At 33.3% G+C, this 27,452-nt stretch overlaps 3 protein-coding genes across 7 annotated transcripts; 2 read left to right on the top strand and 1 right to left on the bottom strand.

The window, feature by feature from the left end:
- The first annotated feature begins 379 nt into the window (after positions 1-379).
- LOC144844332 (uncharacterized) lies at positions 380-12,251 on the top strand. 2 transcript variants are annotated; one of them, XM_078701189.1, is made up of 13 exons: positions 380-481; positions 3,249-3,358; positions 3,806-5,128; positions 5,541-5,687; positions 5,777-6,118; positions 6,557-6,871; positions 7,655-7,978; positions 8,418-8,711; positions 8,973-9,296; positions 9,521-9,823; positions 10,646-10,984; positions 11,215-11,365; positions 12,156-12,251. In XM_078701189.1, exons 2-13 carry the CDS (start codon positions 3,256-3,258, stop codon positions 12,217-12,219), a joined length of 4,029 nt encoding a protein of 1,342 aa, XP_078557315.1. In that variant the 5' UTR covers positions 380-481; positions 3,249-3,255; the 3' UTR covers positions 12,220-12,251. The 2 variants fall into 2 exon arrangements, with proteins under 2 accessions (XP_078557315.1, XP_078557316.1); XM_078701190.1 differs by lacking the exon at positions 380-481 and having other exon boundaries at positions 3,224-3,358.
- Positions 12,252-14,708: 2,457 nt separating this feature from the next.
- LOC144845025 (GDP-fucose protein O-fucosyltransferase 3-like) lies at positions 14,709-17,678 on the top strand. Its single transcript, XM_078702144.1, has 3 exons — positions 14,709-14,877; positions 15,498-15,594; positions 15,808-17,678. Exons 1-3 carry the CDS (start codon positions 14,806-14,808, stop codon positions 17,019-17,021), a joined length of 1,383 nt encoding a protein of 460 aa, XP_078558270.1. The 5' UTR covers positions 14,709-14,805; the 3' UTR covers positions 17,022-17,678.
- Positions 17,546-26,950, bottom strand: LOC144845021 (dystrophin-like). Of its 4 annotated transcripts, XR_013612488.1 has the most exons (18): positions 26,875-26,950; positions 26,074-26,129; positions 25,766-25,827; positions 25,590-25,664; positions 24,758-24,962; positions 23,817-23,902; positions 23,284-23,363; positions 22,580-22,654; positions 22,113-22,221; positions 21,669-21,835; positions 21,270-21,460; positions 20,901-21,041; positions 20,540-20,708; positions 19,724-20,252; positions 19,157-19,225; positions 18,834-18,922; positions 18,561-18,630; positions 17,546-18,277 (listed from the first exon to the last, which is right to left on the bottom strand). XR_013612488.1 is itself a non-coding variant. In XM_078702137.1 (17 exons), the coding sequence occupies exons 2-16, from the start codon at positions 26,127-26,129 to the stop codon at positions 18,834-18,836; spliced, it is 2,103 nt and encodes a 700-aa protein (XP_078558263.1). In that variant the 5' UTR covers positions 26,875-26,950; the 3' UTR covers positions 17,546-18,290. The 4 variants fall into 4 exon arrangements, 3 of the variants coding, with proteins under 3 accessions (XP_078558263.1, XP_078558261.1, XP_078558262.1); XM_078702137.1 differs by lacking the exon at positions 18,561-18,630 and having other exon boundaries at positions 17,546-18,290; XM_078702135.1 differs by lacking the exon at positions 18,561-18,630.
- Positions 26,951-27,452: the final 502 nt, after the last annotated feature.

Below are 27,452 nucleotides of genomic sequence, written 5' to 3'. Positions count from 1 at the left end.
ACTGTAAGTCTTTCAAAGTTCAAACATGAGAACTCATACCAACACATTTAAGTTGTTAAAAATTAAACTGCTTACGTTAATTTTAAAGAGGTTGTAAAGCTTTATTGGTTGGAGTTTTGGAAAAGAATTTTTTATACATTTTAGTGAATGCTTCTTTTACATCTTCAACGCCATAAGAGCCTATGTTTTATAGTTTAACAAAGAATGGATAATAATTATATTGATTGGAAATCAAACAAGAATTGTTTTTAATGTGCCATTATTTGTAATCTATCATCTTTGTATATTGGTAACGAGGTGCTGTAGATTGTATTGTCTTATAACATTGTATCAAGCTGTAGCATATGGCCAACGGTTTCCTGTAACAGGAAAGTATATCATCTCAGGATACACAACATCGCTTCCCTTGGTAGAATACTTCAGTAGGTTATATAAACCGGAGTGCATTCACCAAAACAACTGCCACTGTGTCACGCATATCGTGAGTATCTAACTTTTACTATTCGTGGTATATATATATATATATTAATTGTTATACAGTACTGTTTTATTTTGAACATCATTGAGCACACCACATTAGCAACGCAATTTGTTAGATAAGTTTAGTTAGTATAATTACTTTCCTATAAAGTGTTATAATTATTAACACTTCTTTACATAGATAGGTAATTTTGTTCCTATGTCAGGCCTTACATGTCATTCGATAAATTTGTTTTTATTATCTTTTTTAATTCTAAAAAATAACAAAAAATATCTATTGTTTTTTATCATTACAATTTGTTATCATTACATTTTTAAATGTTGTAAAGTCACTTTATATTCCATATTACCTCCTTTCTTCCTTAATTTTCTTATATTTTTCTATACTACACTTACAAAAGAAGTTTAAAAAGCAAAAGTTAACACCCAGAAGATATGCCTAGGCTACTGCATCGTTAATCTTTTTGTTTCCAAGCATCGTTATAACATATATAATTGTCTTATGGTTATCATTATCATATGTTTTATTTTAAAATATTTTACACCAAACATATTTTGAGTATAGTTTTAACTTACAGGTACGAGTTTCCAAAATAACACATGATTCATAAATTGTGTTGGAATTATAATGAACAACATGCGAATATATAAAGCAATAAAGTCTTTATTTACCTCAGAATTTTGAAGGCTATCGATAGTCGAAAATACCAAAAATGAATATAATTTTATTAGAAAACCTAGTTAAAATGGGTTGATTTAAGGCATATCATTTATTTTAACCTTCAAAGAAGAGTAAGATTATGTTAATATGCCAATCATAGTCTATCAGATCTAAACATAAAATACAGGATGATTTTTAATTTCACAAACGGTATATCAATTATGATAGTAATACCCTAGATACAATAGGAAGCGAGGTTAAGGTCCAGTACCACTTGGGTTTATTTTTCATTGAACAAAAGTCTTTAAACTAAAACTTTAATACAACCTCGTAATTTTATTTTGTTTATGTTTGTATCATTTCCTGAGCTCTTTCGATGTAGACTCTATAGACAAGTAAAATAGAATGTCAGTATTTGTATTTCGACGGTATAGAAACTAAGTTTACTGTAGACCTACAACTAGGCCTTAGACATATGTGGGTTGCATTACTTTTGGGATCCGTCGCCGTCTTAATAAGGCGTTACGGACTGGGGTAGAGATGGAAGTAACTCGATCCCTTCTCATTTATACTCCGAAATCATAAAAATAACCATCACTATATTATACTACTTATTAGTCGCGTGCAACGCGACTCTACAGCTCACTATGTCGGTCGGTTGGTCGATCGATTGGTCGGTAAACACTAACTTAAGCACGCGAATGCAGCCATATATATAGCCTTGTATTGATTTAGGTCCAGAATATGCGTGTTGGTGGTTTACTAAAAACCACTGCTAAATATTGAACATGCATTTTCAAACAAATTAAAAATTACCTCTGATATTGCATGCTAGAACCTCCCAATTTCATTTAGTTAGTTACTGTTACTTACACAATGTGTAATATTCTGGTAGTTTTTTTTTCTCTTTTTTTATATCGTGTCAATGATTCTTTTTAAGGGGTAGGGATTAGTTACGGTACGAACTATAGAGTAAATCTAAAGATTTGACTACTTAAACGAGCTGTAGGTATAAAAACTTGTTACCTTGCTATCAAGTTGTATTTTATTGAATGTTTTTTGCTACAGTAATATAAATATACTAAAATGAGGAAGCGGGGCATATCGGTACAATTGCCAAAGAAGGAAACATGTCGCCGTAATTATTAGATGTTTGTCGTCACATGACTAAATAGTTGATAACAGAGGTGTACTTGAATTGACCATTGCCAAAACAAAAAATATGTAGGCCTAAAAAGCTTCCTGTTTTAGACATTTAAAAACCCGCGATATGGTTTAAAATAACATTTGAGGTCTCAACATTCTATTATCAATCGTTTGCGTTTTTATGGTTCACAAAGGTATTGTTTCATAGTCACCTGATCACATGATCATCTTCGACAGGATAAAAACAGGAAATAATCTCCTGTAGGCCAATTGTTATTTAATGTAGGAAGTGAGTGTAGCCAAACAATTTTTATTATTTCATTAATTTAGCCGCAATTTAAATTATAATACAACTAGCACTATATAGGCCTAGTACCGTGGTACTGGTAAGTACAGGTTTTAACCGCGAGAACTTGGTTTCAACCGAGTTGTCTCGAGTCAAGTTATACAAGAATTGAAAACTCATGTTCTGTTTTACATCTATTGATACGCAAAGTACTGAAGGTTTAGACTACGACAAATGTTTATTTATAGTTCATGTGCAATGTATATGGTGATGTCATTAAAACACAATTATCTTAAACGAACAATTCGCTGGAAATTATTCCAAAAATCAAAATGTAAACGTAGGTTATTATGTAGGCATACACTTCCGAAAAAAGTTAAGCTTTCATTAGAAATATAGTTATAAAAACCTAGTAGATAAGGTCATAAATATGAATTTGACTATTCCATCGTAGCCACGTGGATTTCACTTTATTTGAAAATCACTAACAACGGCCACTTGCACACGTAGTCACACTTATTTATAGCCTTTAATGACGCCCTCTGGAAATTCCATATTTCATAGCCTTTTGTTTCAGATGTAACACTGTCCCTATCGCCCTCTCTTCCAACATACTCAGATGACTATTTAAAAAATAATTTTTTAAAAACGTATTTAATTTTAATTTATCCATAGGGTAATAATGGCGCATGCTGGCTGCGGAAATGGGAAGTTTGGTATTTTCGCTGTTCTTCTCATTATAACTATCATCATATCCAGTAAGGCTAGAACATATGCAGTTTTAGGTAAGTATTTATTTCATGTAAATGTAAAAATTATGTAATTATTAATTTAGACGATCATTGAATGGCGATAGTTGTACAGACATAAACATTTAAATCAAAGTTTGCTGTATTGAATCGTATTTCCTCCATGTTTCTGCATATAGTTAGGCCTAGATAATGACTAGATTTACCATTGTCATGCCCACCAAAGCTTTACCATTTACATGCTAGGATAATAAACGGTAATTTATTGAAAAAATTAAAATTATGTAAGCTTTCGCACGAGGACGGTACATATACTATATTAATACATAAATGTTTTAGTTTAACGTTAACAGAAAATGAAAAAAGGAAAACGTCGGCCTACTAATAATGCATTCATTTTGTACTGATCGGATATTTTTATAGTGTAAAAGTTTCAATTAATCTTCGTTAATACGAGCATGTCGATTTTATTTTTTTTCTTAGACAAAGATACCGTTTATGAATCAAGGGATAGCGTTGGTAGAAATTTTATTTTTACTTTCATGGACAACCACCAGACGCACAGCTCTGATCCGTATGTTTTAATTACTGGAATTGCAGAAGGATATACAACAGTCTATATTACTTCTAAAAACCACAACAGCACACATAGAATATACTATAGGAGTAGTATATATGTAGACTTGCCAAATTCACTCGTTGCTAGAACTGCCGACTCTCACGACGTCGCCGTACAGATAACAAGTAATAAAGAAATACACGTTGCTGGTATTGACTCAGATTCTACGACAACTGACGCTTTTCAAGCACTTCCTGTTGATGCACTTGGAAATGAATACTATGTCATGTCCTTTGATGCTCCATCATATGAATACTCCGAGTTTGCCATCACAGCCGTCAGACCATCAACAAACGTAACTATAATGGTATTACGTGATGATGTATTATTTAAATCAAAAACGTACAAGAAAGGCGAAGTTATTTCACAAATTCTAGATTTTAAAGAAACTATACAAATTCAGAGTTTCGGTGACTGTACGGGTACTCATATTTTATCTGACAAACCAATAGCGTTGCAAGCAGGAACATCATGTGCTTTTGTACCTGCTTCCAGCTCACCATGCGATCATTTGATCGAATTTATTCCGCCAGTGAGTTCCTATGGTTATGAATTTGCGCTAGCACCATTTTTAGGTACCCAGCCTGGATACGTGTATCGTATTTTAGCGGCCTACGACAACACGACATTTTTAGATAGCAGCAGTGATGAGCAGATAACGATACATGCTGGAGAACACACCGACTACATTGTCGACACATTGTCAGCAAGATGGATTACATCAAGCAAGCCTATACTTGTAGCTCAATTCATAAAAAGTGGGAAGTTAGGAAGGGGTAAAGGTGATCCAGCTATGGCAATAGTTCCCGCTGTTCAACAATTTACAGGAGAGGTTTTCTTTTCTACCTTTAATGGCACCAGTTCGACGGCATTCAACAATTATATTTCTATAACAGCAGAGTGTCGTTATTTTGATAAAGGAGTTTTGCTACTATCTACAAATTCATTTATAACACGTACTGATTTTTGGAGTCAATATTATTTCGGCAACGGCATGTGTTGTAGAACAGGTTCGGTACGTAAAGGGTCTTATTCATTACGTCACTCTGATTCCACCGCTAAGTTTCTGGTTATGACGTACGGTATCAATACTCGTGTATCATATTTACTTCCATCGCAATACGCAGTCGATAGAATGACGTATACATCTGACGATGGAGAAGTAATGATTCGAAAGCCAACAATTGGTAAAGTACTAATATTTATTTAGAATCATTTCATTTATTTCGTCTTTTATTAATAATAAAAATCACATTACATAGCACTTTAGGGGGTAGACGGGATTGCCAAAAATTGAAACAAAACACTATCGAGTGACTCTCCGACCCCCTAAAGTGTAAAAATGAAATAAATTGAATACAGAAAAAGTAACACAAATATTATATACAACAGTTTAAAATAACATTTCACATTTCATTAAGTTAAGACTGGTATTTAAGCAAATTTTTCTTAAGTGAATATATAAATGATGACAGGGAAACAAAACAAGAATAATAATGTGGATATTGTCCGGATTAATCTGTGAATGTATTTTATTTTTATTGTTTTATCACTAACCCAATTATAGAATTATGTATGTTGGTTGATTTTGTTTTACAGAAGATACTATTTTAGATTGTCAATTTGAAACATCTTCGTGTGAATGGAGCTTAATTAATGCAACAGGAACACATTGGCAACGTGCTTGCGGTTTGCTAGAAGAAGGAGCTATAAATGTACCATCAAATGGTGTAGGCGGTGAAGAATGTAAGTATTTTCCCGATATATTCTCAAATGAGTCCTAATTACTATAACCCTATAAAGTAAACACCCAAATCAATTTCTTATTTTTTCAGGTGATTACTATACTTACATTCGTGAAACTGGCAGCGGAACCTCATACAGCAAAGTGAGAAGCCCCGATTTTGTCCCAAAAAATGATTCTATATGCATTTCTGTACACTTTTTTATGAGTGGGCCTAGCGGATCAATGGCAACGTTTCTCGTATCTGAAAATAACGAAAGACAAATTTGGTCCCGTAAAGATAATCACGGAAATTTCTGGCATCCCGTTACTAGCACGGTTGACGGAATACGGTCAGGAAGTTCATACTACATTGCAGTGGAAGCAGTGACTGGTGCAAACTTTACTGCCGCTGTCGATGGAATCATTGTAGGAGATGGACCATGTGGTGTTGGTAAATTATTTGCTGTTTTGTTTAAAACTAAATCGTAATGATACAATAATGTTAAACATATTGCAATGAATAATTGATTCATAATCTGAAAGACTCGATTTTACAAAAAAAAAAATGCATTTTTACATTTTTTATCTCCCAATTTTTCCTGATGCATTAATTAAGGTCCAGTCACAAGACGATATTTCAAATTAACAATCTAAAATAATATCTTCAAATTGGTTAATATGGGATGCACACGCTGGAATGTTCCAAAATCGTGTTTCCGTCGCATAATAACTTAACTCGACTTTATTTCAAATGTGTTTCATTATTCTGAGAGAAAATTAATTCGCATGCGCATTAACAAAAACTGTAGTTATTTCAATATATAAAATAGTTTCTTGACTTTCCTATCATAAATATAATATTTTGAAACGATGTTTTTTCTAATTTTAGGTGCCGCTAGAATTACCACAAGGCCTGTGAATGCTACAACTGACTGGCATGCGTCACAAGAGTTTGTGTGCGAAGTATATGGCCATCCACAACCAGATATTATATGGCTTGACGGCAAAAGACAGCCTATGCAAAGTATTGACGGCAAATTCAATATCACTTCAATTACTTACCTTGGAAACTTCTTGTATAGGAGCACATTTACAATACAATCTATATCTACATTCGACAACGGCGAATATTTCTGCCAAACGTACAATTCGCATAGGACACATATCATGAAGGATGAAGCTGCGTTTACTCTTATGTCTTACTGTAAGTAAATTGTTAAGTGTTAAGATTATTGCATATTGAACAGCGAGGTAAATCAAATTTTAGGTACAAAACTGAAACGGAAAGATGAGTTAAATGGAGTAGATAATTGACAATAATTTATTTTCTCATATAAACAAATATAAATATGTAAGTATAATAAAAAAAACGGGTCAGTTTTGAGTTTTCTGACATTAGAAATTGAGCCTTTGACCATTTCTGAAGTTTTAAAATTTTTGATAAATAAATTTAAAATAAACGTAAAAAAGCAGAATGGAATTCAATCTCTAAGTTTAAAAATAACACCAACATTTCTAGCAACAGCTTTACATGGTCTTAATATGAAAGTTACATGCCAATATCTTTCATCTATTGAGATTCCGAGAATTTTCGTGGAAGTAATTCTAGGGAATTATTAGCAGAAATGAGAACTCTGAGCTTATAGAAGCCATTCTAAACCGCTCGGTAATTTACTGAAACTTAGTTAATTTAGAAACAATAAAGATGAGGAAATTTGTGGGAATGAGAAAAAGCTTGGAACCTTCTACTTGATATGCAGATCAATTTGACCACTGGGGCTCTCATGGTATTATTTAATTTCGATTGGATAGTGAATCTTTAACACTCACGGCGTGGTACGATGGAACAGCAAAAAGATGATTACAAAATTACATATTTCTTGTCGGTAAATAATGATTAGGAAAGTGTTAAAAAGTTTATTTTTAGGCCTATACCGTACTGATTTTGCTAGGTTGTGAAAGTGATACTGACTATTTATTTCAACAGCTAAAGTTAGAATCTTGATTCCACCTAAGTCTGCAACATTATCTGTTGATGTTAATCACACTTTGGAATGCTCAGCTTCTGGTGGACCACCACCGATCTTCAAATGGTTTATTGTTGATGGTACAACAATCAAGGAGATAAGAAATAACCAACATATATATGTAGAAGCACCAGAGTTCAATCGAGATGCTAATGCCTTTGTAAGTCGACTTAGGATCGTCGGTATTAACCGGGCGGATAATGGTCAGTACAGATGCCAGGCTAAGAATGCTGTTAACCAAACTCCAATTGAAAGAACTGAAGATTGCAATATATTTGTCGAGAGTAAGTTACAGGTTTGCATGCGTTATAGTACAATACCAACCTACACTATCAAGAATAATGTCCAAATCGCTGTTTTAGAAATTTTTTGGAAATTTGACTACTGTGGTTGATTTTCTGAGAAAAATGTAGGCCTATTACATATTTTTCGTACGAAAAGTTTGAGATAAGTAGGCCTATTCGTCTTTATTATGATGAAAGTCAGTTCTGTTAATGGTTTTTCTGACTGTTGGTCCATCAATACTCTAAACTTCAATGATTAAACATGGTCTCCTTACTGTTGGCATAAAAATGGAAGCTTTGTTGGGACGCTGGTTTATACGTATATAAACACTTACCTTAACCATTGATTGTCATTATTTAGTCCATAACTATAATTTGTTTAATTATTTTGCCAAATCATAGGTTTTTGTAGTTCAATTTATTATTTATAATATTTTAGCAATACCTGATCCACCTACAAACTTAGTCGCTACACGAGCTACACCAAACAGTATTCAATTATCATGGACGATGGTATTTACGGGAAATCTGGAAGTGACAGAGTGCATCTTGACATACGTTGATAGCTCAAAAGTTGGATTCGCTGCCCATCTGGTGCACATATCAGTTGATTATTCCAAGTTTATTCTCAATGGTGTGGACGCATTATCGGAGTACAACATTTCAATGAGCTGCAGTAATCGATTGGGTACCAGTGAACCGTCGTATGCATCATTCGTTTCAGCAATGTCTAGTAAGTATATTATGTTTATTTACTTTAAGCTCTGCCTATACTATCAAACGTTATGTGACAAAAACATTTTATGTGTCCATATGTCGACACAATGGCGTCATATTACCACCATGTTTGGGCACAGCACACATTTTTGGTAAAACTAATTTGATAGTGTAGACAGAGCCTAATAGACAGAGCGTCTAATACGTTTTAAGGCTATCTATAACTATATATAATACTAAAAACACTTTTATAATATAACGTTCTGCATTAAAACAGAATCAGCGAGCATTGAGTCAATAACAAACAACGCTATTTCTCAAGCTGGGACAACAACTGAAACGTTTGAATGTTTAGTAAATGCTGCTCCCGCACCAACAGTGACATGGTACAAATCGCCGTTAGGAAAATCAACTGGAAAAACAAAGATTACAGGCAACAGCAAATACACAATCTCAGATGTTAGTTATAGAGGAAACATGATGTACGCTTGTATTCTTACGTTGAATACAATTGAAGATGACGACAGTATGAATTATTACTGTCAAGCTTCAAACAGTAGACAGCAGACAAGCGAGAAATCAACTTCGTTGACAGTGATAGGTTAGTAGCCCGTACTGTTTACTGTTTCAAGGGAAAATAATTGTAATGTTTTATAGAGTGATTGTACCACTTTCCCCTCCTTATTGGGTAATTTTACCAGATGGACGTTTTAGTTTACTTCATTTAGAAATTAAAAAAAACATCAAATGAATAAAATTACAGTATACACTTTGCTAATACGCAATAGGGTTATCACTTTACAGCACGTCAATTTGTTTCCACAGATAAGCCAGGTGCAGTGAGCAACATTCAAACTGAGAGCCAAAGTGACAACAGTCTAGATATATCATGGATTCCAGGATCAAGTGGAAATTTACCATTAGAGACATGTTACGTGACGTACATCGATTCAAACGCAAACACATTCGCACCAGATATCAGATATATTTCAGCGAAATATACTAAGATACGTATTAGCTACCTCAGGCAATCAGCTTACTACAATGTCACTATAGCGTGCAGAAACAAACTGGGCTACGGACCGGCTGTATCACAGGCATTTGCTCGAGTTGATGGAAAACCAATTGGTAAGATTTTAAATAAATGTTATGATGTATGAACTTGGGTATACATTTGTCTCATTCTCCACTAGTCAACTTCGGGGCAAGTTTCTTCCTGACACGTGTTTGATCATCGTGTCTACTTGACGAATGTGAATGGTTGGGTTTAATAATCAATTACTTGCCAAGTGGTAATGTTAAAATGATTCATTTATTCATTTCTTCGATCCCGTCATGTAGCTCGTGAATGCAATGATGGATCGCCAAGTAGGTCGGTCTTCAGTTAGTTAATGTATTATATGTGTAGGTTTTAAAATCAAAGTTTTTTATTCTTTCAAACCATCTTGATTTGGACGTCCTTGTCTCTTAGCACCTTCGATTTTGATTTCAAAGGTTTTTTATTTCTAGATATGTGTCATCTCTTATAGCAATTATGTCCAAAGTATCATATTATGTTATTGAGTTTATTTTGTTCCGAACATTACTCTTTTACTTCTTGTATTATAGCCTACTGGCATTGGTTCTTTTCATGCTCCAAGTAGCATTCTTCGCCAACACCAATACCTCAAAAGTATTCATCTTTTTTGCAGTTAGGTATCAGTCAGTGTCCAGGTTTCATCAACACATTTAATTACTCGGTACCGTTCACTTTATTTTCATCGTGCACAACCTCCTGCCCGGAACTCCCCTACTGTACAAATACCTCGTCTACTTAAACCAACTCACAGGTGGAAAATATGCAAATACGTCATTGCGTACAAAAAGAGTAAACGACGTCACAACAGATTTAGTTATTCCTATATCTGTCTTTAATTCTTTCTTATTTTATTTTTTACTCTATATCTTTAGATCGATACAATGCCCCGACAACAAAGCCTTCAGTACAAACATTCTCCATTGGAGCATCTGTTACACCATTATCAACTACAAGTTTGCTTGTCATGTGGTCTCCTATTGGAACGACCAGCGTCAAAGACATTGACGAATGTACTGTTAGATACAAGGAATCAAATACGAATGATTCTCCAAATCAAAAGACAATAGATCTTCAGATGCAAATGTTCACAATAATTGAACTTACACCAGGAACCAGTTATGACGTTGTAGTTAAATGTACAAATGTTCAAGGAGAATCTACAACGACGGAGGTTAACACTGTTTCTACAATGCAAGAAAATTCGTCTGGAGGTAAATATTAAATGTCGGTCATACACGTATACACGAATTGGAAATGGTGGGTGCTATGGTGACATACGTGTAATGGGATACGCTGTGTATTATTAACAATAACATTCATAAATCCGGGATTCTCTTCCCGTTCCGGGACACAGATGTTACATTAAGTGGTTTTGGAAAACTGTATTGGTAGGCTAATACTGAAATTATAACATAGTAACACACTTTTTGTTTGTTTGTAGGAAACGAATTACCAAAAACCGGATCAAGAACTAAACAAAAAGATACAGACGATTCTTCGAGCTTGACCGGTCTTGCCATTGGACTCGCACTTCTTTCGTTGTTGGTCGTTATTATAGTGGCCGCAGTAATTGTCAAACTTCGAAAGAGACGGTATGAGAAAAAGTTTTAATTAACATTGTGCTTTCGATTACAATACCAATACAAATACTAGACAATTGTAACTCAACACATGCTAAATTAACTCTTCGAACATTGTGGTGGTTCTGTGCCATGCCCGAAGTATAGTGCGTAATTGGTTTGTATATATATTGCTAAATCGATTATTAATTCATTTTTACAAATTGCTAATTCGTACAAAGTATTAATTATACTATTATTAATAATATAGTCAGGTATATTTGTTCATGAAAATTACATAAAAAGGCGAACAGAAAGCAGACAAAGGCTAAAAAATCCTGCACACAATGTACAATGAGCACTAAAAAGGGATAGCACAAGCAAGACAAGTTATAACAAGGCCATATACATGGCTGCAGTTGCGTGATCAAATTTGAGTTAGTGTTTACCATCCGACCGATCAACCGACCGACATAAAAATATGTAAAATAATCTGTTGTATGAATGAATTTAACGTACAAATGAAAATAGTAATCCTTACAAAGGAATTTCGTTCAATTACGCTCTGTCTACACTATAAAACTTTATGTGACAACAAAATGTGATGTGCCCATATATTGCCTGCCATATGTTGTCATATCACTACCATATTTGGGTATATGACTACCTTATTTGGGCACATCACACTTTTTTTTGTCAAACTAGTTGGGACTTTACAATATAATACTACTTGTGGCTCTAATAGACTTTTAATGGCTTTATATATATGTATATACTAATGAATTACAATTCCAATTACAAAAATAACTTTATTTCATTTCAGACCTGAAAAAAAATCAGTTGATGACAGTGGGGATCCACTTGATATTTTCTCATCTTCAAGCTAGGACTAACGGACTATGTATATATTATATAAAAATACAGAGTTTAAAGCAAAAACATAGTACACATGTAGCTGTTTAATTGTGATTTGCTGCATTACATTCCACACAGAAGGCATAGATCAACCATTTAAACAAGGGTTGTTTGGAAACTTCCAGTTACAGTTATTTTTCTATACCTAATTGATTAGCTAATACAACTCGCAAGTTGGATATAAATGAAACTACTCGATCCTCAATGTTTTAAATTTTGTATATATATTATTTTTTTTTATTTTCTTGGTACTACATGGTATGGTCTGAGATGTATCCCATGTGTATTGAATTCGTGTATGAATAAAAGATAGGAAACAAATTAGAAGAATACCTCGTAGATTTACCGGAAACAATAATCAGTCTTAGAGTAGGCATACATTGCAATAGCCTATAATGACTATTTTTTTACCCACAGTGCTATTTTTATGACTATGAATAAATTACTTATATTGATGAATGTAGATAATTTAAACTTGTGTAATATATTTTGTAAGTAGTTTATATCAGCCTCTGCTTTTACGGATTTTTCGAGAGGTTTTCCAACTTTCGTAAGTCCTTGATTGAGACCGAAGTGTTTAAAGTTGGTATCGTGAATAATGTTGCCGAACTTCCGACAGCATAACAAAATTAAAATACGAAAGTTGGAAAAGGTCTCGAAAAAATCCATAAAAGCAGAGGCTGATATAAAATACTTAAACAATTGTAAAACATTCGGCGTAGGCCTATTTCCAAAATGTTTACTATAATCATTATAACGATCCTATAGTTGTTTGCTATTCAAATGATCTAAAAGATAAATTGATCGAAGTATGAATATTTCTTTTTAAATGTTGTTGTTGTGTTATTTTAGTTTAGAATAGAAGATTGTAAAAAGAATATCTAGACTACTGATGATGCAAGTTAATTATGAATATTCTCAGCTATTGATGTACTTTAGCTATAGTCATACTGAGACGTTATATAAAGCATCGCTAACATAATTGCAAAAGCAGTGTGTAAACCAAAATGGATGGCTTGCCAAAAGATGTTTGAAGCCTGCGAATATTACAGGGGAAGAAAGATCAGAAGATCAACACTCACGAAAGCAGGCCCGCGATTTCTAAATAAAAACATGTAGTGATATCAAAATAGTAGATGGAACCATTTCGAACAAATATATTTTTATTTCAGTACAATTATGATATCGTCATTAATTTAACGCTTTGATTCTATAATTGTTCGACCATGGATAAAATAAGTAGAACTTATCAACTTTATTGTTATCAATTGTTCGACCTAGGCCTACTTATTGAAATATTTTGCATCATAATTAATCAACAGTCACATTGTGTTTTCATCATCAAGAGAAACGTCAAATGTCTTTTTTTGTAATAGTCATACATTTCTAGAAGAGTGGACAACAACGAGCCATGAGTGAATAAATTACATGGAAGTGAATCATGTATGTATTGAAAGTAGCAATACAGTAAGTCAAAGGAATTGTTTGACTTACTTGTGTGTCAGTGATACTCATAATCTATCAATCAATCTATATCAATGTTATGTATGTTTTGGAATAAGTGTTGAACGGTAACGATACAAGTCAACTGCGTTGTAACCTTGTCCGCCCGCTCACTTTGTTCTTCCACCTCCAATCAAAAATATTCATAACCCAAATCCAGACGATTATATTACCATAATTAAGTTTCAGTGAAACATTTCCTATCAATCAATCACATAATCGAGTTGATGAATTCAAACACGAAGTGATCACATCGTGTATGATGCAATATAACATTTGGTAGAGGTCATCGATGAGCAAAAACAGAAAGCAGTTCCGAGGACGGAACCGTGTGGCGGCGCCAATTTCAGATGACAATATCATTTTTTAACACTGATGAAAAATGTGGGGTTATTCTCAATTTGGTGGCAAATTAAACCCGGTCTACATGCACTTTTTGGGTCACCATAACCCTATGTATTGACCCAGAATACTTTGACCCAACATTTTGGGTCAATCTGACTCAAGCGGGGGTCCGTTTGAAACTTAATTGGAGTCAATTTTTAACCAATTTGGGTCAAATTTGACCCAATCGCATAGAGTGTGTCTTTGATGGTGGTCTGACACGAGAACAATTAAAAAGTGCGCTCTTCAATTATCTTCTTTAAAGCAAGTAATTTAAGCCCGAAGTGTTATAAAACAATTATAGTCTTAAATACGTCTGTATAATTAAATTCTTCCAACAAATGCATTTAGTGGTGTTACTTCGAAAAGAGTGTTAGTGAAGGCAGTCACTGTTGCCTGAATCGGTTTAAAAAAAGTCACATTATTTTGGATTGGGATGCGCTTCTGACTGAATAGGTCTACGTCATTTCAAGGAATATGATATTGACAGCTTTGCTTCGTCTAATCAAATAGGCCCCACTGGCCTGCCATACCTATTGGGACTTTCCCATTCATTCCTCCTCAACACAACAAACACCACCCTACTAAAAAACAGTTCCGCCTACAATAAATGATTATAAATATTTCTGGTTATGTTATTTGCAACCAACAATTACCTTTAAAAGAGTAGTATGCGAATTTCAAGAAAACGTTACATAATTTGCGGAACTTTTGTTTGTTTTTTACTATTGTTACTTTTAAAGGTAGGCCTAAGCTTTATTTTATTGGAGTTCAGAGTAGGCCTAGGTAGAACAACAGTGCGGAAAGTGCTGGTGAGGGTGTAGGGTGTGGACATAAGTATAGGTAGGCTAGGCCTAGGACGTCCGTATGCTTACTTATTAGGCTAGACTATTCTAAAATCCTTGGCTAGGCTAATGTTTGCCTTTATTATTGATTATTAGTTATTTATACCTTTTCAGTAAATTAATATATCTATAAGTAACACTTATTTATTAATTAGCTAGGCCTAACCCTAATATTTTATTTAGTCATCAAAGAAAGCATATGGATATATAGTATTATGATGAATTAAAAATAAGATATAATTGTTGATATTAAATTAAGAAGTAGTTATGGGATGTTTTTTCCAAACAAACATAGCGTTTTAACATTTTGTGTCATTTATTCCTGTCGTGGGCCGGGGTGTGTTTCAAGTGATTAATTTAAAACTACCTTAATAAATGTCTAAAATATTTCAGAGTTTCTAGTGACTTCCCTTCCCCTTCGATGCTTGCTTCCCCTTGAATGTCGAGGGACTTCAGCCCATTCATCCTGGCGCCACTAATTGTTTGTACCTGAATCATTATTTAGTGTCTTTTTATAGTTTGTTTGGGATTATGATGAGGAAATGTTTTTCATGGAAGATGGTGCGGTTTGGATGGACAGGAACATAGATTATGGTGGCAAATTATATCCTGAAGGTAAACTCATTTATTGAACAAGAAAAACATACAATTTATAAAAATTAAACTAATTTCATGGTATGAACTGTGGAGCTGTTTCAACTCATTTTATCCTCAATGATGGTGGAACAGCACTACCTAGTACAAATACAGTACGTAACCAAGATGAAATATTTAAGCAAACAGTTTTAGCTTCCATTACATTGATATATTATACATTTTTTGTTAAAGGTAATAACTTTCAATGGGTAGTGAGCAATATAAAGTATCCCATCATACTATGGTGGACAGGATTCACTGGGGAACAAGGTAAAGTCAAGAAATGTGGTGCAAACAAGTGTTATTTTACTGTTGACCGCCGTTTGAAAAACCATCCATGGATGAAAGTGTTTATGTTTTATGGAACAGATTTTAAAATCAAGGATTTACCGCTGCCAAGAAAAGCCCATCACCAATGGGCATTGTTACATGAAGAATCACCCAAAAATAATTATATTCTTACCCAGCCAGAATGCTTACAACTCTTCAATTTTACTTCTACATTTAAACGCAAATCTGATTATCCAGTAACAACCCAATATCTGGCATCGTTAGATGATCTAACAACTAAGAAATTCTTGGCATCAACACAAGCAAAAAGCAGAAATGCTCCTGTGGTGTTTGTGCACTCAGACTGCAACCCACCATCAGATCGTGATTCTTATGTTAAAGAACTTATGCAATACATTCAAGTAGATTCTTTTGGTAGATGTCTACATAATAAAGATCTTCCAGTAGAATTTCAAGATCCATTAACTATGGATAAAGATGGTTTTAAACACATTTTAGCTAAATACAAATTCACTTTAGCTCTTGAAAATGCTTTATGCGATGATTACATTACTGAGAAATTTTGGCGTCCATTAATGTTAGGTTCAGTACCAATATACAAAGGTTCAAGCACGATCAAAGACTGGTTCCCCACAGAGAGAAGTGCAATTTTAATTGATGATTTTAAAAGCCCTAAGGAACTTGCCAAATATCTTACCTATCTTGATAATAATGATGATGAGTATAATAAATATTTAGAACTAAAACAAACTGGGAAAATTACCAACTCCATGTTGATTGAGACGATGCAGAAAAGGGAATGGGGTGTTGACGACTACAACCGAATGAATTTCATTGATGGATTTGAATGTATGGTCTGTAATGCCCTACATGATGATAGGGAGGCTTTAAGCCGAAAACGATATAGAAAGCATGTTGCTAGCCCAGAACATCTGAACTGCCCAAAACCACAACTATATTCTGATATATCAGTACTGCCAAATATGTGGTTACGGATGTATGAAACGTCAATACCAAAAGCGAAAGCGCTAAAAGAATTTGTATTATCTGGCAAAAACTTTACAAGGACTGAGTTTTATGCTAAGATTAATAATTTAGATATTGAAAATGATTAGAAATGATACTACTACTATCACTAAGCGATTGTAATTGGTGAAGAATAATGGTTATTAGCTCTAACTTTGAATTTAATCTTCTTTTTGTAGTTTCCCCATGAAACCATCAATAACATCCTTGACCGGGAAATTCTTACTCAAACTAACAAAATCCAGTCTCCAACAAATGTTTCCATTTTTTCTTTGTATTTTTCTATTTGTATAATTATGATTTTGTTTGTACTAAAATCTTAGTTGAGTTGACAGCTGGTTAAGCGCATCACAAGATGTACTACAATACAGTATTTTCCTATGTAGAATTATTGAATATAAATTAGGGAAAACTTTTTTTTTTGTAATTTAAGCACATGGAACAAATTCAACTCTATGGTTTTTTAATGTTATGAAACAGCTTTCAAATAGCAAATGGCTAGTGAAAAAGAAGAACAAGTGAAAATTTCAATTAATTATGATTAATTAATTAAGATTGTATGAATTAATGTTTATCAAATCACAAGAAAAATATACAAAAATAAAATCGCCAGTGGTCTTGAACTTTCAAATTTAATAGAAAATCAATATGCTTGGGGCCTTAAATAAGGCCCCAAGAAATGGGATAATGTGAAAGAACATTTATGTAACTATATATATATATAAGTTATACTGTAGAAACTTTTAATACTGTATATTTTATACATATTTTATTTACATTTTAATAAAAGTGGGGTGTCCCCACAAAAGACAAAATCAAGGTGGTTGCTTTCTTTATGGGTACTGTATTAAATATTGGTATCATCCCATTGGTCATCCAATATAATTATTTTACAGAAAATGATGCTCACACCATCATTTTGATTTAAAACAGACTATTTTAATGTGAAATTAAATGGTCTATTCAACAACGTTATAAACTGATTATAATAATAATAAATCTTTAATCCTATTTCATCTGTCAAGCATCTTTGAATCATTTAACTTTTTATAAGACTCTATTTTCAACTTCATCTACCTTCAAAAGATTTTCACAATGAAGCAGCTGCCATCATGACATATGCAATTGTTTCAAAACATATATCGGTAAAATTGGAAAATTAAATATAAAAACTAAAATTTAATACATTTATCTTAAAGCAATTAATTAAGCCTAAGACGGGATAGCCATTCAAATTCAAACACAACTATGCTTGAACATTCTGAATTCTTTCTTCCTTTATTTGCTTTAAAACTTGTGTCAAGAATCAAAGATCAACAAATTGTATTAAGCTGCCCCTTTACATCTGTAAAAAGAATCTATTATAGTTTGTTTTGCTGTAATAATACATTTACTAAGATCTAATACACCATTATTTGTAAATTAACAAATGTAATAAGGCAAGACTGCAATACAGTAAATTATAACGTGTGATTTCCACTAGCAAGCAACGCAACAACGTATCGACAAAAAGGGCTGTATTTTATAATCACAAGTGGAAACCAACGACACAACAGTGCTGTAAACATTGCAGGTTTGATTTCTCGCAGGCAGGGGAAAACAAAATTATTGGAAGGGCATTTTCTTACGTTGTGTAGGTTGCATTATGTTGTGTCGCTAGTGGGAACTGAGCTTAAAGGCGAATGTTCTACTGTAGGCCTATATGAAACCATAAAATAAAATAAGGTCAATATTACATATATAAATGTCAAAAGTCATTGAACGCTTGGGCTGTTGCCGATTAACAAGGTATGTCATGTGGTATTGTGATGTCAGCACCGTAATAATTTATAGAAGCATTATGCGAGAATAGTTTCTGAAAGATTTATTCTCAGATGTTGTGTTAACAAATGTTTACTCACTCATTCAGTGACCTTTGACACCAATGAAGACATAGCATTTCCAACACGGGTGGCAGCAGATAACATTTTATTCAAGTCACTACGAGAACCTAAAAGTATATAATAAAAAAAATTGTACAATCGATATAATCTTTTTTCTCTAATATAATTTGTTGTGTTTAATTATATTTGTATAACATTTGAATAATTCAGGCTTATAATAAATTAAAAATAATCATTATATGCAAGAATTGAGCGAGACCATTAGCAACTTGAGAAACTAGAGAAGAGTGAAATTGACTGTCAGAAGCAGGTGGTTAATGTGAATGAAATAAAATACAAACCTAGTACATCTTGATGATATTCAGCAGCCATGTCAGAGGTCAAATCTAAAGGAGCATGCTGGGAATATTCTGAGAAGAAAAGTTGTAGTGCAGAAAAAGTCATGATAGAATGTTTTCAGTTCTGTGGAGATAATATACTTTGAATGGGCTGCATGCTGAGTAAAATTTGAGGCAAAAAATGCTTCAAATGTGATATAAGTCACTACCCAATCATTTCTTTTTAAAATATCCATGAATAGTTTCACTATGAAACGAAAGGTGCAACATGCATCAAATTGATTTCACATACACTGAAGTTTTGTGTCTAAATCAATAGGCTATTAAAATAACTTTGATAAGGTTTGGAAATATTGGTGATAGGTAACATATTGCTTATCACTCATTGCTATTGTTTCATTCATTTGTGATCAGGATTTCATTTCTAAAATGGTAAAAGCCGTATTCTCGTAACATGGAAAAGGAATACAGACTTGCATTTAAGGTCATGCGACATATGCGCCATTTTGTGAATTCCCATCCTATCGAGTGAAAATTCAAAACGAAACACATTTGATAAGTATCTCTTACCATGATTGACGTTTAATGGAAAAACATCCTCTAACTTTTGAACCAAATCCTGAAGTTGTGCTTCCTCTGATGGATAAAATCTGGTAGCACTAGCAGAGGGAAAAACCAATTCTGATTGGTCAGAAAGATGAAACGGGCGAAACCTATTTGGTTGTAGTGAATTGTCAAGATTTGGAGGTTGATCGTGAGGACTAGGTACATGAAACGGGCGACGCCTAATTGGTTGTAGTGAATTGTCAAGGTGTGGAGGTTGATCTTGAGGACTAGGTACATGAAACGGGCGACGCCTATTTGGTTGTAGTTGTAGTGAATTGGCAATATTTGGAGGTTGATCTTGAGGACTGGGTACATGACTGTGTGTATATTGTAATGGTGTCTTATCACTGTCAATCATATCAATCCCTGGCGATGCTTGGTCAGTGTGCTGAAATGATGACAAACTAGGAGGAGCTACTCTGCTATGCAATTGTTGTGCTGATGGTAAAGACGATCTCTCAAGGTGTTGTGGAGGAAGTGACATTGGTTGTATCTAGAAAAAATATAATCTAAATGCCTTACTAAATGATGTTTTATATGTCATTTATTCATTCACATTTATTTAGTCATCAATTATAAGTTATATTATACTGTGCATAAGTACACATATAGTACATATAATTTGTTTAATAATGTAACTGAAGACCAGTGGTCATGTTCACCTTTCCAACTTCTGTTAGAAATCACTTAACCTATTTGTATATCATGGAAATCCTTTTAGTGGAAAATAAGGGAAAGGTTTCACTTAAAGTATGACCAATGGATCACAGATGTACATACTTTTGTTATTAGACGCAAACGTCTTAACTGTAATTCCAACTGTTTGTTCCGTTCCTCAAGGACCTTTTGTCGTGCAAGCATCTCTTCACGCTGTAACTGAAGCCAGTCATACTCAGATGAACCCTCACTTCCAATGGATCCAATAAAATGTCGATCCTCAATCTGTTCCCTATAAACGCAAACATTAAAGCAGTACAGTACTGTATACAGTATTAATTAAAAGGGAGCTCCACTCAGACTTTCTTAGCTTATATGATTTGATATGGATAAATGTGCTGTGTGAAGAGGTATTGGGACTTTATACTCAGCCACAGCTCCCGTCAGCACTGTCGACATGACAGTGGATTTACCTTCAACTTACTCATTTTCTCTTTCTAATATGTTAATAGCTTTTTGCAGCCTTTCCTTTTCAAGTATATTTTCATCTTCATTGGTCAGTTTGTATGGTGAGGTCTTCTTTGATTTAGCAAGAGGTGGTGTAAATGTTTCTACTTCAGCTAACCTAAGAATAATATTATAAATATTCATTGTAAAGAGTAATATCATAAAATTATTAATTAAAATATGGTAAGTTCGATACAATTAGTCAATGACAAACATACACAAGATTGTCTACATCAACAAAGTCTGCATTTAATCCAAATTTCCACCACTTCTACATACATTCTACAATATTAAGACATTGTACACTGAAAAATTACTGTAAGTATACTTTGTTTAGTGTTTGTACCTTTGGGTAAGTTTATTCATGTTTGAGTGAGTTCCTATATCTGGTCTGAGTTCAGTGTCTGCAAATCCAATATCTGCTTCTGTTGCACCATTTATTGACAAATATTTCTGTTTTATATTATTCCCTCGTTTTTTGCTCAGTTTGTTACGGATAATCTTTCCAAAGGCTCGGGCATCATCCTTAGATGAACTCTGAACAACAAAAACAAATTACAGAGAAACAATTAACTACTGGAGAATGTATCAAATGTATATTATTATTTATTAATTAAAATTGTGATTCTTTTATGTATGATAATAAAAACCAATATACGTAATCTAAACATATACACACACACACAACTTGCAGATAAATTTGTAATTTAGTCTAAAAACTATAGAAATCAATTAGAAAACTGACCCCCAAACAATACTCTTGTGTTGGATGAGTATACTTATGTTTACCGCTAGTTCTTCCAGTAAAAAAACATTCTTGACAAAGGTCAAAGTTCATACATTTGAGGCATTTATAACGCAGGCCAACAATTGGGTAAGCCTTGCAGATGCAACATTTTGATTGGTGCTTAACTGAAATAAAGAAAAATAGAAATTTGGAGAACAGAAATAATAATAATAATAATAACAATCATATCACAATGTTTTCAAATTAAGTTTGTTTCTGACTTTACTACTTGGGATATCCCATGATGCCCCACATATTGTTATTTCTGCTCAATTTTGAAGAATAATAGAAGATTTTTCTGTTGGAAAGGATGCATTAAAATATTTATTTTTACCTCTTTTCAGAATGTTTTAGATGAAATTATAACTTAAATATACAGGGTATATATTCCTAACAACCTACTTGTTTCAGATGCAGAAAGGCGATGCAATGTAGGAAGCCATACGATGGTCTGTGGTTCTGCCAACATCCAAGACATAAAGTGCTGCGAATCAACTGTATTTCCAAAGTTCTACACAAAGAGTTACTGTAGTGAGTTTACGAAACTGGCAAGATGACTGGTTGGGTGCAATTAGAATCTGCCCACAATTGACCATACACTACTTTTTGTAATTTATAGAATTACTGAAAACGTGCTGTTTAAAGCTACAAGTCAAACTTTATGTGACAAAAAAATGTGATGTGCCCATATATGGACATGATGATGTCATATCACTACCATATTTGAGCATCACTACCATTTTTGGGCACATCACACTTTTTTTGTCAAACAAGTTTGATAATGTAGACAGAGCTTAAGAGTCATCCTTACATTTTAAGGTGGACAACAGAACCTGTACATACTTAAACATACTTACATACATACTTACATTTGAAAAGCAATTCTCCACTGCAGCCAAGATGTTTTTGCCAAAAGCTTCACTTTCAACAATTACATTAGTAATCTGATCAACACAAATAGTAAACAAAATAATGAAAATAATGTGTTACAAAATCTTAAAGACCCATTCCCTACAATTTGTGACGTTTTGTAAAAACTAAACCAGGTCATTCCTTGTCTTAAATGTATGTTTTATGGTAAATTATTATGATAAAAAAAGAGAAACAATGCACTACCTAAGTAGCTCGCGGTGAATGTCCTCTCGTTGGCCATCTTTAGGCCTAGCCTAGCTAGGCTTAGTTTTGTAGGCCTAGCTGGTGAACATCGTAACGTACGAACATTGTACGCGAGCTATAGGCCTAGTTCTAAAAACGTAGGGAATGGGTCTTTAATATTGTATTATTGCAATATGTAGTAGAAACTACTTTTGTGAAAACAGACTTTAAAGCACAAATACCAGAAAAGGCTTAACTACAGTAGAGATTTGTTTTGACAGACATCTCAATATCAAGCTGAAGATTTCAGATTTGAATCTCAATTGATGCAGCACATTCTCATCAATTTCCTCATCAAAATAATGTCCAGTACATCACTGTGTGGTTTATAATTCCTATATACCTTTAAATTTATATAATTATAACAATGTGTATATTTTAAATTTAAAATGATCATTTAAATCAAATGAAAATTTACCTCCATCATGTCGTGTAAAAGTATATTCAATGATTTACGGGTAACATATCCTGTCTTGTCACTGATCTGCTCAAAGAAATCTAAATATTTTGGAACCAAATCATTACAAGTGTTAAATAATATAAAATGAAAAGATAAAATTCTAACCTGCCAAGCAAAATACTAAAAAAAAAATTAAAGTGAAGGAAATCTGCAAGATTGAAAAAAAGATATACAAAAACATCCCACTATTAGATACTGTAGCAGGGGCTTTCATGTATGATCAAGTTTGACTGGATAGCAATATTTTAACACTCTCAAGGTATAGAGTTTGAACACATTTCTTGATTGGCTAGCAACCATGCAGCGCCACCTACCGTTGTGACGTCACCACCGCAGAACTCTATGGTGCAACACTATCAGGTCTTATCTGTACCAACATGCAACAGAGAAATAACTTATGCGCCATTATCTAAAAATTAATTCACATGATCTCCAAACAGATTTTAAATGGAAAAAGATTTTATGGGTTGTAGTTGATTTATAGTACTTACATTTATACTTTTCAGTAATACGTGCAGCACACAAACAGACAATTCCAATTTTTACAGAGATCACTCGAAGACATCCAGTCCTAGACCTAATGTGGATCAATGAATGTTTTTACTGACTAAAGTGTAGACCTTAAAAACAGCTATACATGAAAATGTGAAATTGATTTCATAATGGGTCTTCCTAGACACTGTAGTGCTAGTCAGATGTTTGTAAGAAGTAATGTTCCATCTTTCTATGAATATTATAGAAAAAACTGTTATGGATTTATGAATAGAGTTACAAATAGTAACAGTTCTCTCGTAAAGGTTGTTGTACAATCCAGTATGATTGGATCAAAAGTTTATGCCACATGGATGAAGTACTTGAGCATTTGAGCACCTAGTTGTTTTCAGTTTGTTTTTTTGTACTGCCCATTATTTTTTACGATTTTTATATATATAAGTTTGAATGTTTTGCAAACTTTTTATATTTTTATATGTACTGTATATGGAGATAATAATAATAATAATAGAAAAATAATAAATCATGATGAAAGTGAAATGTAATACACCTCAAGAGCAGGTAAAGAATTTGCATATCAATATGGATGGATGAGTGAAGCTGTGTGTATGGGCAAATTATCTGGATTTGGTGTGCATTCTACAAAAGCCTTGATTTTGCCATCAGGCCAAAACAGCATGTGACACTATAAAATGGTAGAATTTTAGACAGCAAGCTACTCCAGTAATTCTAATTCTAAATTTAAAAGGATGGCACCATTTATGAGGTTAATTCATAGAGTTACTATATTACAGATCCAATGAGCATATTTACAAACATTTACCAACAAAATTTCATTGACCGAAGTATATGCTCAGATACCCTGTTGGTACCACTCTATATCATATATAAAATACCTGGTTTAAATACACATCAATATCCATAATATTTTGTAGAATACCTGTCATAAAGGTTTAGAATCCAGTTAAGTAGAAGATCAGTGCAATGGTCAACTCTTACATCTGGGTGTCCTCGGTCACGACACATTGTGAAAATATCATAGATAATATTGTAAAGCTGTACTACGTCCATCACAGTGTTATTAAGTTGCCGAAAGCCATACTGATCAAAGGCAATGCGAATAAAACGCATTTCCACATAATGCACTATAATTATTATATATGAAATAAAAAATAAAACTATGGTATGGTATGGTATGACATACTATAATAAATATAATGCATTTCCACATAATGCACTACAATTATTATATGAAATAAATAATAAAACTATGGTATGGTATGACATGCTATAATAAATATAATGCATTTCCACATATTTCCCTACAAATATTATATGAAATAAATAATAAAACTATGGTATGGTAATTATGGCATATTATAACACACCAAAATATATTTTTCCTATGAATATGTTTCAGTTGTTAACATAAATTAATAGGTAGGTGTGTTATAAAACAAATAATTTCATTCGGTGCAATATTAAATTCCAACTTCTACCTCATGAAATTATTTGTACCATCGCACTCATAAATATTCATTATTTGTATACAGTATTAATTAGTAAAATGTATTAACTAAAATGCAAATACATGCCATCACATTAGTTTTCAGTATTTTGAGTAAAAAATGTGGAAAAGTTGATATAAAAATGATAATTGTGAATACCATGGAAATGATGATATTGTTTTAGAGATGATATTGATGGTCTTAAATGATTAAATGCTGATGTATCTGCTGTTAACATTTTAACAGTAGTAGTAAGTTACTTACAACACAATTCTTTTTGTAGCATTCGTAGCTTCATCGCAGTACGGTAAGCAGCAAATCGAATTCCACCAAGTTCCTCTAAACATGAACAAAACATAATAACAATAATAACACACCAAACAATAAACTGTACTTTTACTAAAGATTTTAAAAACATAGAGAGAAAAAAAATCACTTACCCAAATGATCCATGGCTTTCACTAAATCTGGATGATCCCATTGAGTTTGCTCAGTAGAGTGACTGAAAATCAAATTGAATTTGGTAATCCACACTCAATCAATAAAAAAAATATCAATTGTAAATGCTGGACTGTGTATTGTATACAATGAAATAAAAAACTGAATACTTGGTAGAACAAAATCTGTAAAATGCAATTTCAAAATATATTTCTTGTACTGATAATAGCAAAAGTGATATTGCCGTGAACTAAATGAGCCACTGTAGCATTTCAGTTATTTGATCCTTTTTTGTACCCTTTGTACTTACTTTATGAAATATGGTATACCATTGTTTGTTGTTGAGCGATCCCATATGGAGTTCATCTATTAATGTAAAAAAAAACAAATTATGAGCTACACAATTTTCAAAATATGTTTTTCTTTTCTTTAGTAAAATTGTAATTTTGCTTGATGATATTTTTTATTTTATAGCAACTTGTGTCAATAGAGCGGTTCTCTCATCTTTCAAATACTTTCCAGTAAGTGTTTATATATTAACTTCTTAACATTTCCATAAAGGGGACAGTTCATTGACTTGTTATGAACATCTGGCATAAAAAAGTCTTCCAATTGAATCTTACAGTCTTACCCAAAACCAGCGGCAAAAAGTATTCTTTTACTAATATTAGGCCTAGTAAAATTTAATATTTCACAATTAATCATTAACATTTTCTCATTAATTAATGTCCAATTAATTGTATTTCAAGGCTATGCTATCAATTGTTATTGCATTTGGCCTACTACTAACATTGATTGGGAAAAATTGTCTAGATAGAATGGCTTGTAGTAGATGTCCTATACTTTATCGATTTTTTATTTGCACTTATAGCATTCCATATTTTTTGGGACGAGTTGACTAGAGTGTGGAGTTGACGCTTGACCACCGATATGGTTTAGCGAATCCAGTTTTGCCTAGGCCTAGCTCAACTTCGATCTGGTCTTGCCTAGTAAAGAGACTCATGGTATGCCTAGGCCCTACCTAATAATAAAAATAGGCCTAATAGTGGTCAAACTACCTCGCGTAGCCTACTACTAGATTATAATGATGCAAATTCTACCCCAGGCTTACATTTTTGTGAAATAAAAAGCGGCTTGTCGGTGGTGATATGTAGCGAACGGCGCAGCGGTGGTATCGTGTCAACAAACAACACAGTTTGGACGCGATATTGTATGGAGCGCCACAAGTGCCTGTTATGGGTTGAACACACAGTATGTGCGGTTATAAAACGTGCTCCTTTAAAGGCCAATTTAAACATACGAGCATTAACGGTAAGCGGAAAACAGAAACATAATATATATTGTTATTCTTATGATCATTTATACAAAACGTGGAAGGGACGGGGAGGTTGAGTGGAAACCTGCTCAGGATAAATACAGATTCTACGTGGGCCAAGCACACGGTTTTCTACTTGCCGTTACCGCTCGTCTGTGTAAATTGGTCTTCAATACTCTCTCTCATAGTGGACCACATATACTGTAACCTAATTTACATGGTGTCTATTATTATTAAGCTTGGTTCCCACTAGGATGCAACTCAAGGACGTACACGCAACACAAGTGAGTTGACCAATCACAAGCGATGGATTTTTCGAACTGTCACTTTTCATTGGTCAACATGCTTGCGTTGCTTTGACGTCCTTGCGTTGC

This window comes from Antedon bifida, chromosome 6, assembly GCF_963402885.1.
Source record: "Antedon bifida chromosome 6, ecAntBifi1.1, whole genome shotgun sequence".
In the NCBI taxonomy this organism is placed as follows: domain Eukaryota; kingdom Metazoa; phylum Echinodermata; class Crinoidea; order Comatulida; family Antedonidae; genus Antedon; species Antedon bifida.
The sequence above is the reverse complement of the archived record's forward strand: the minus strand, read 5'-3'. Positions and strand labels throughout refer to the sequence as shown.